General features: G+C 42.5%; 1 protein-coding gene across 1 annotated transcript; it reads left to right on the top strand.

The window, feature by feature from the left end:
- Positions 1 to 173: 173 nt before the first annotated feature.
- On the top strand, positions 174 to 9378 carry ABHD2 (abhydrolase domain containing 2; the record flags this gene model as incomplete). The annotated part of the gene is made up of 6 exons (XM_010076719.1): positions 174 to 361; positions 3619 to 3711; positions 5369 to 5479; positions 6743 to 6812; positions 7651 to 7735; positions 8632 to 9378. Coding segments are annotated over 6 exons (744 nt in total), but the record flags the coding sequence as incomplete, so codon positions are not given.
- Between the last annotated feature and the right edge of the window lie 462 nt (positions 9379 to 9840).

The following is a 9840-nucleotide window of genomic DNA, read 5'->3' as shown; positions in this document are numbered from 1 at the left end:
TCCATGGGACTCATAAAACAGATACATGAACACATGTGTGAATCAGAGCTCTTAAAACCTTGAGGTTATTGAAAAGTCAGAAAGGGTAAGAAGCTGAACTTAAAGCACACAGCTGAAGCTTGAAGTAGGAATCTAGGTATGCTGGAAGATGATTCTTGACTGTGTCCTTATTTTCAGGTTGCACCTGGGAATTTGGGGCCATGGTTAATTACATCAAGAAGACCTACCCTCAGACCCAGCTGGTTGTTGTGGGCTTCAGCCTGGGCGGAAACATTGTGTGCAAATACCTGGGAGAGAGCCAGGCCAACCAGGAGCGAGTCCTGTGCTGTGTCAGCGTGTGCCAGGGGTACAGTGCACTCAGGTAGGTCTGGAGACTTCTCTGTGCTGGTCCCTTCTGGGGGTGCAGGATGGGGCAGACCTTTGGCAGGGTGCATGTGAAAGAGCAAAGTGAAGAGCATGTTGCTTGTCTTGCGTTGAACTGGTCTGACAGACTGCAGTGTGTGGGATGGTACCCTCCTGAAGGAGCAGCCAAAGCTTTGTTGATTTGGCAGCACAAATAAGCTTTCTGTTGATAATGCAAATAAGTTTTCTGTACCTGCTGGCAGCTTGTGGTCTGCGCATGTGAGCTGGTCTAACTCTGTCTCGTTGCTACAGCATCCTAGGAGGAGGCATTCCCCACTCAGTCCTGGTATAATTAACCAGGCAGGCTGGGCAGCGTGACAGACTGCTGAGGTGATGCCAGGTTTGCAAGCAATAGTTTACACTTTCTCATCATTCTGAGAAGTATCTCTTGGTTCATAATAGCTTTTCTGGCTTCAGTGTGCAGTTTCATCTGGCAGCTCTTACACAGGGAGACTTGAAAGAGATGCACAGCTCATACGCTGTCAGTCCGTGCTCCCTCCTTAGTGTGTCACTGAAGCAGTGCTGTGGGCTGATGAGGAGATGGGGAGGCACTTGCAACCATGCTATACAGTTTGGAAGGTGGGGAGGAAAAGGCTTAGCCCTAAAGTCTGCCTAAAATGTTAACCTGTGGTTCCCCACCTGGAAGCCAAGGCTGTAGCACTTCACAAGAGCTGTAATGGCTCCACCTAGTGCTAACACTGCCATTTACTGATGGCGGATCTGGGTAAGCACTACAACTTGAAAACTGGTGGCTCAACTAATGTGCTTACAGTTAATGAAGATTAAAACAGTGTAACTGGATAACCTACTGCTTTCAGTTTTTACTGTCTGTTCATATGGACAACTGTCAGTAATATTCCAGCATATTTAATCCTTTTGGAGATCAGATGTGACTACTCCTAAAAGTGTGTATAATCTACTACTAGGTCCCAATGAGTTCACACCCTTAAAACGTAATAGATGCTTTCAGGATCAGTTTTTCTGTTTTGTTTCGAGGAAAATGTTCTTGGTCGTCTTGGTTCTGGCGTGGAGCACAGAGTATCCTTTTGAAGCCAGCTCCTCAACTGCAGCCATCAGACAGGGTTTGCAAGGATCACACCTGGCTGTGGTCCACTTGGTTCATGTTCTGCAGTTATGTAATATTGTATTTCTGGTCTAGAATGCTGTTGCGAGTAATGCTGTTCCCTAAGCCGATTTCTGCAGTAGTATGTCATGATGTGCTAGTAGAATAGCAGGGCAAGGACAACCTGTTAATCCATTTGGATATTCATGTGGAAAAATAACAGCTGCTTGTCTGAGTTTAATGCAAGTCTTCTGTGGGCTCTGTGGATTACAGAGCCCTTGACTCCACCTGCTGGGTGAACATCCTCGAGCAAATCTCCAGTCCCAAAACATCTGCTATGTGTTACTGGGCAATCTGCAGCAAGGCTTTTCAGATCTTGTCTCCCTACCCAATATCTGCTTCTGCTTTAAATGCTAATTAGCTGAAGAGCTAGGGGAAAAGCAACATCAGTAAATATTTACTAAGCAAAAGACAGGATAGAGAGAGCCTTGTGCCCCTGTTATAGAAGCAAGAGGGAGGAGGTACAAAGAACCTCTAGCTGGAATGGTTAAGCCTTAGCCTTCCTGGGCTTGGTCTGGTGGGTTAAAATAACTGGCCTCATACCTCTGGGCTATGTGGAAGTAGATTACCCAGATAAACATGGCCAGTTAGTTTACAATATAACTTTATTTTTTTTTTACTAGCTTGTACAGCCTTTATTCCCCAAATAACTTTAGGAAGTGAAGGAAGAAAAAGTGGTAGCAAGCAATGTGAACCAGGGATCTGAAATATGAAAGCCTTCCCAGAGCATTAAGCACAAGTCCCATCAATGGACATAATAAAGTAGCAGTAGTAGGATCTGCCAGAAGAATGAGGCTCTCAGTTTAATGAATTAACACAGTCTGGGGAATTTGTTCCCTGAGGCTAAATGGGGACACATCTCCTTATTCCTTAATCTCTGCCTGCACAGGCTTGATTCTGGTTCTTGATCTTGTGGAATGCGTCTTCACCATAGCTACAGGCTGTGGGGAGAGACCTCAGCTTTGAAACTCATGCTGTCCTCAAGATACCAGAAGCTGCCTTTTTTCATTGTTTGCAGCTCTTCAAATTAGAAGTACTACTGTACACTGCAGGAACTGCAGGGAAATGTAGTAGCTTTACCTTCAAACATTTTATAATAACTGAATAGATTTGCTTGGAAAATCTTTTGTGAAAAAAGAAATGTGCATTTTCCAGTCTTTCTTCCTTCCCCTGCCCTGGCATGAATGTGGTTCGTATAGTCTGGCTAGACAAAAAGATATGGAAGATTTATCCATGCACCAGCATGGCTTACTACAAGAAAACATAGCTTGCTTTTGCTCTGGTAGGTTGGGTGGTCATGCTAAATCCACTGTAGTTCTCATGGCATGTTAATGTTTAAATGATAGGAGTACTTCAGTAGCTGAAACTACTCCCAGCATTCTTAGGTTGCTCAGTAAATGATAGTGTGTTTCCTCAGTAACAGCAAACCCTGCGAAGAGTAAAGCTATAACCTGCCCGTGACCCTGTATAGCAAAGGAGTGCTGGTGTCTGGCAGACCTCACACAAGTCTGGATGACTTTAATTCTGTTTTAACAACAGATAAGCTGTGAAGTGCTATTCTGCCTTGAGAATAGGTAAAGACTTCAACACATATGCCACTTGCAGCTGCAACTAGGATTTATTCCTACAGCTCCTGCCAATGAAGCTGAAACAATAATAGTGTGTGTACACATTGGAAACATCTGCACAAACCACTTCCTCTGCAGAGCTAATACACGCAATAGACAACACTTTGTTCAGTAACAGGTTTTAGTCCTTTCCTTGGTAGTCCCATTAAGTAAATTACATTCACCTTATGCAAAAGGATACTAAAATCCTCTTGTCAGTATTGCAGATCTTGATTGATGGCTCTTAAATGCTCTGATCAAAACTACTAATTGCATTGTGCAAAATGAGACTGCAGATTTGTTTTCTGATACTAGCAAACTTGATCAAAGTGGAAGCCATTTCCTGGAAAAGGTTAAGCTGTGGCAGGGAAAGCCTGGAGATTTGTTTACGCAGCCTCTAGGCTGCCATAAGGTGTTAGTGTATTAATCTGATCTTTCAACATCTCCATTAACAGCTTTGATTGTTCCACACTGTGTTTTCTCTAGGGCACAGGAAACCTTCATGCAGTGGGATCAATGTAGAAGATTTTACAACTTCCTCATGGCAGACAACATGAAGAAGATCATCCTTTCTCACAGGTACTGCAGTAAATCAGTTACACCGATAGTATTGGTTGGGTCAATTACTGTATTGAATTTGTCTTCTCAGTCCTTTAAACCAGGACTTCTGAAAGATTCTGCACCAGTTCCTTGCTTGGTGGTCTGTATATACTGTAAAATATACAAATAAGCTTTGGTGATCTTGTTAGAAGAAAGCAGGCTTTGTTGTCTTTTTGCCTTCTGAGAAAACTTAATGAATAAACAAGATGTGCACAGGAAAACATTGCAGTTAAACTTGAAAGTGGAGTACTCTGCATCTGTTTCACTTCTAGCCAAAGAATTCCCTATTCAAGGAGCCTCTTGTTGTGCCACCTACCTGAGGTAGGAGTAATCTTCCAGATCTGCTGTATGGGGCAGCTGCTTATCAAATAAGCAAATAGTCAAACCGTAGCTCTGGCTTCTAGCTGTTCCTCTAGAAGGAGTGTGTAGCTAGCAAAACACTTAGTGTTGCTCTTCCTGGAGTGCAAGTGTATTTGTAGGATCCCCATGCTGTTGTTGTGATCAATGGCTCTTGTATGTCAAAGGAGTGTGTATGTTAAACAGGTGACATGCTCAATGTTGTTGTTTCCTCCATCAAAAGTTCTCTGGATAGTACTTTCTAGGGCAGTAAATGTATAAGTACCTTGTCTGTGTGTATTTGAAGTTGCTTGACTTAAGGGGAAAAGGAGGGGAATGTCTGACCCATTCCAGTTAAGAGCATGTGTCACTTGCAGACTTTTTGTTCATTGTTTACACTCCTGTGCAGTATGAAACACTTGTAGAAAGAATTAGGGCAGCTGACATGTAGGATGATCCACATAATTTCTTTCAGATTGGCAAATATTTAGACAACTTGGCCAAATTTAACATGTGAACTTGGGTAAGCCCCCATTAAAAGGTACTTAAATTCATAACCCAGAGAAAGACAGTGCTGGCTTGAAGGCAAGTCTGTTAAACTTTTTTTCCATGATCGCTTGTGCTCTAAGGCAGCTCCCCCAAATCAAACCTAGCCTCCCTCCTATTCTGCCCTGCAGCTGCCTCTGAAAGGAAATAAAAACCCCTTTCCAACTTGTGGCTTTTGTTTTATTTGTTAGGAGAGCAGTTTGTTCTGGTAAAGAAACATGTTGTCCCCGGAGGGCAATAACTAATTATGAGAAGTGTCCATAGTAAATAGCTTTCTGCAAAGGTAACGCCCCAAGTAATTTCTGCTGTGTGAGCTAAACTAATATCTGTGCTGGAGAGACTTCAGCACCAGATGGGGAAGGAGATGCTATGCCCAGGACTGATAGTGCTCTCACCCCAACCACCCACGGGTTTGGTCTGAAGCCAAAGGACTATCCTTCTAACATGCAGCCTCTGTTCCAAATACCCTTAGTGCTGTCTGTTCTGGGAAGATTCTTTTTAGAGGCGCCTTGTGCAGTTTTTCAGTGTAACAGGAAAACAATTTTTCTGTAAAGAGGCTGCTAGGGTTTCTGTTATGCCTTACTGCGAAGGGAAGTGGACAAATAAGCTGTGCTTGTTCACAAGAAAGCCTCGTGTATGTAGCCTGCTTCTAGTCTTATCTTGTCAGACTTTGTAAACTCAGTTGTCCTTGGACAGGTCATGGCTTTGCTGCACTTATGTTGTTTGGATGTTTTTCTTGATGTTGCTATTTCAGGCAAGTTCTTTTTGGAGATAACATGAAGAAGCCACAAAGCCTGACAGATGCTGATCTGAGCAAACTCTATACAGCAACATCCCTCATGCAGATTGACGATAATGTTATGAGGTATGAAGGGTGATTCTCTGATCCTCTGTAGAAATCTGAAACCACTTTTTTCTTTCAAACGTTGCTCTTGCATGCCCCTTGCTGTGCCTGTAGGAGTCTGCTGAAGTACAGTGCTGAAAACCTGAAATACTTCCTTGCCTTCACATTGAATAAAACTTGCCAGGAAAAAAAATAAACTTACTATTAACAGTCACAGCTTCTATAAAATCATTAGGAGGTATTTATTTATTAGTGACACCTGAACCTGCAGCCTTGAATAATGTAGGAAGAGGACAGCTCTGCCTGCAAGCTCTAGCAAAAGTGCAGAATGTGGAAAGGAGCTCAGAACTGCTCGTGAATGTCCTTAGCCCTGCTTGAATTTTGGAAAAAATGTTCTCCCCAAAAAACACTGCTGCCTTTGCAATAAACATTAGGGTTGGTTGAGATAATACAGCCTTTTTTACTTCTTGTACTAACACCTAAATTAAGCTCTGTGCTTTACTAAGCAGTAGCCTGTTATTGCCTGTGTCCTTGAAAATGACATAGCACTTTCTTCAGCAGCAGTGTTCATAACGTGGCATGTTCTGTATCAGGCCTTGACACCTTTCTGAAATGAAGCTTTTAACTGTCAGCTATACAGCTAGAACACTTTTGGCAGACTGGAAGTATTGGTGGCGGCTTTTTAAAAGCCACTCCTATGGAAATCTCCCAACTCACCCTTCATCCCTGAGGCCTTTCTAGCTTGGGCCAACAGCTATGTTGTCTCTTGCATTAAAAAAAAGCAGCACTTGAGTATCGGTTTACTGAATTCTTGGGTTGGTATGGAGTGCTAAGGACTTGGCAAAGAACTGGAACCACAGTGAATTCTGGGTGGCTTGTAGGCAGGCCCTTTTGTCCAGTATGTTTGAAGTTCATAAACTGTGATGGTTTTTGTATTTGAAAAGGCTTTCAGGTAAAGATGAACAATATCATAACTTTGTCTTTTTTCCATATGTTTAATTACTTAAGTGAAGTGGGATGCTCTAAAAGAAATGCCCTAAAGGCTGCTAGGCTTCCACTTGCATGTTTAACTTGCCAATACAATCACAATGTTTGAGTAAGCACAGAAAGCATAAAGGCATGTGCTGCCAAAGGTGAGTTTTGCAGAGACCCTGCAAAAGAAAAAAGCTTGTCTGTGAAAATTGAGGCATCATTCCTATCTCTGCATATATGTACTCACTTGAAAGTAAGAGTCACATGGGTGCTAGAAGCAGATGATTGCAATGACAATCTTCTCTATTTCAGGAAGTTCCATGGCTACAGTTCCCTGAAGGAATACTATGAAGAAGAAAGCTGCCTGCATTACTTGCACAGGGTAAGCTCTTCCAATAGAAACTGTTCTTGTACCTTCATTTTTCCTATGGGAGAGAAAATGGACTGTGGTTTCTGTTGTTGTTGATACCTAGATATAGCTGTCTTAGCTGGGATTTTCAGAAAGGATTAGACACAGGATGCTGGAGTGGGATTTCAGTTCTTGCTGCCTCTAATACTGGGGCTAAATGCTCTGGACTCTTAGGAGTTTATAACTCTGACAGGTAGTAGGACCCAAGTGATCTAGATAAAGCCACACATTCAGCTGACGCACTCTGAGGTTAAGGTGGGAAATGGGTGGTGGCACAGAGCCTGCAGTTTCAAGGAAGAAAGACTTACTAGATACTGTGGAAGAGACTTGGGATGCTATCTGGCAGGCAGATGCTTGGCAGACCAAAGTTTTGCAGAAGTGGAACTGGAAGATTAATTCCTGCTTGATGTACTGAGCCAGAGGACAGAGGTGTTCCAAGGAAGTTTCCCGGACTTTAACCAAGGTGTCCATAACACAGCTAACTGCATGGTGTACAAAGCAATACAGAGCAAAAAAGAGTGTAGCTTTTTGAATTCTGAGATGATCTGTGACTCAATCTGTATTTGCTCTGATGCACCCCTGCTCCTTTCATACCATTGAGTTAAAAAAAAAAGTGCTGCAAAGTACTGCATTGGTGAAAAGCAACCAGTCTTAAATTTTGACTCTCTCTACTTTTCTGATGCTTCTCCAGGTACAGGGCAATTCTGAAATGTCTTAATTGAGTTAAGCTAAGATGCTTTTACAGTTGGTAGACTAAAATTTAAGTACCACTCCCTTACTGTTTTTTTTCCTTCCATGTTTCTTAATGCAGATCTATGTTCCTCTTCTGTTGGTTAATGCTGCTGATGACCCTCTTGTACATGAGAGTCTTCTATCAATTCCAAGAGCTCTTTCAGGTATGTTGAAGCAGTCTGCTTCAGCTGGGCATATTTGTGTACTTGAAGCTTCCTTATCACATCATGATCCCTGATTTCAAAGCAGCTTGACTTGCTGCCTTATATCTGTAATCCTGTGGGAGGTGTACTAAGCCTCTTTAAATCACCAGTTGCTAGAACTAACAAAGCTAACCTTGAGCAGGAAGAACTTGAGTTGTTCCAGGCACCTTCTGGTCTTTTGTCTTGTTGATAGCCAGCAGGTTACATTCAGGTTACATTCTTGAATGGAAAAATGCTTCTATGTGTCTTCATTCCTCACTGGGATTTAGTAGAAAGGTGGGTTGTTATAGTGATAGTTTTGATCAAGTACAGATGAACAGCCCCCTTTACTGATGAAGGGGGGGGGGTGGGCACATGCATGGCTGTGTTATTTGGTACTGGACTAGGATCTCTACCTTGAAAGGAGTTCTGTGAGATATCTGTCTTCCACTAAGGAAAAAAAAAAGGCAAATTACCTTTAGAAGCTCAGAAGAGGGAGCTGGGTGCTGCTTTGTCACTTTCCTTGGTTGAAAGCTGTGAGCAGAGAATTTATCCACAGCTGCTTCCAGACAGAAGCAAGCACAGGGATTTTCTCACTGTACGTGGAACAAGGTGGCTGATGTCAGAGCTTGGATGCAGCTCAACATGATGCTAACAGTCCTAGTTCCAGTGTATGTGAGTTAAAGATGTCCATTTGTTAAAGAAAGAGCATTCTTACAGCAACACAGGTATTTGTCAGTGCATTTCTGTTTCCTACACATGGTTACTCCTTTAGGTCAGATGCTATGCCAAGGATAGGATTGTCACAGCTTAAGGTGGTTTCATTCTCAGCTCCAAGATGTTAACATTCTGAAACTTTGTCTCTTTTTGTTTTACAGAGAAACGGGAAAATGTCATGCTTGTGCTGCCCCTTCATGGAGGCCACCTGGGATTTTTTGAGGGTTCTGTACTGTTCCCAGAACCTCTCACCTGGATGGATAAGCTTGTGGTACAGTATGCCAATGCCATCTGCCAGTGGGAGAAGACAAAGTCTCACTGCTCAGACACAGAGCAGGCTGTATCTGGCCAGGAGTAATTGACCCAAAGACTCTGGATCACTTCAGTATATTTTCCCCCTTGGGAACATCTTGTTCCCTCACCTGCTGCTTCAGGTTCCCATTCGCTTTGATATCCTGTGGCTGGGGTTTGATCAGTGTTTTCTTCCAAAGCGGAGTTAAAGCAGAGGTTAATATCTGGTCAGAGCATCTTTGCATATATAGTCACTTGGGTTTGTAATTTCCTGCTCTGCTTGAGAGGTAGGTTGCTGACTGTGACTTGTTACAGGGTTATTGATCTGAAGACTGCTTGCTTTAATGTAGCAGAAGTTTCAAATATCTAAATTCCTTCATCTGCTGGTCAAAAACTTGATCTGCAGCGTTAGTTTAGGTGTGGATGGCAGGGTAACTATGACTCTGTTCTCTGTCTCAGTGCTGGAAAAACCCTGTACCAAGCCACAAGCCAATGAGTTTGTAAGCCACTAAAATGTGGCTTGGAAAAGCAGATGCTTGACTGCAAGTGGAATTCCAGCCTTGCACCATCTCAAGGGAGCCTTTTACTTCCTAGGGATGCACTTACACAAGTCAATCAGTTTTAAAATACTTAACTTTTCCATGCTTCAGCTGTCTGTGGATTGGGGTGTCTTTATGCTGGGACTTCAGGTAGAGAAAAGCTGTAGGCTGGTAATACCAGTTAATGTTTCTATGTAAACATGTTCTCACACCAAGACCAGATCAGTCACCTTCTTGTCATCTTTGCCTCTTTTTAAATGTAATGATCTTCTTAGTACTGGATTTTTTTTTTTAACCCAGGGCTTTTTAAAGCTGGCTCTGGTTTCCAAATGGAAACCAGTAATTAAGAATCTGCAGGATCTTTCTATCAGCATAATCTTTTAAAGAATATTTCATAGAGAATTATGTACTCTGTTAAGGATTGATTTGTTTGAGGGGGATGGTATCTATTTAGATTTATTCACCCTATGTCAGGGTAGATCATACCAAGATCCTTCCCCTTAGCTTTCAAAGCATCAGATGGTTTTCAGACACATGACT

This window comes from Pterocles gutturalis, unplaced genomic scaffold, assembly GCF_000699245.1.
Source record: "Pterocles gutturalis isolate BGI_N339 unplaced genomic scaffold, ASM69924v1 Scaffold53928, whole genome shotgun sequence".
NCBI lineage: Eukaryota > Metazoa > Chordata > Aves > Pterocliformes > Pteroclidae > Pterocles > Pterocles gutturalis.
This window is presented reverse-complemented; position numbering and strand designations above follow the sequence as displayed.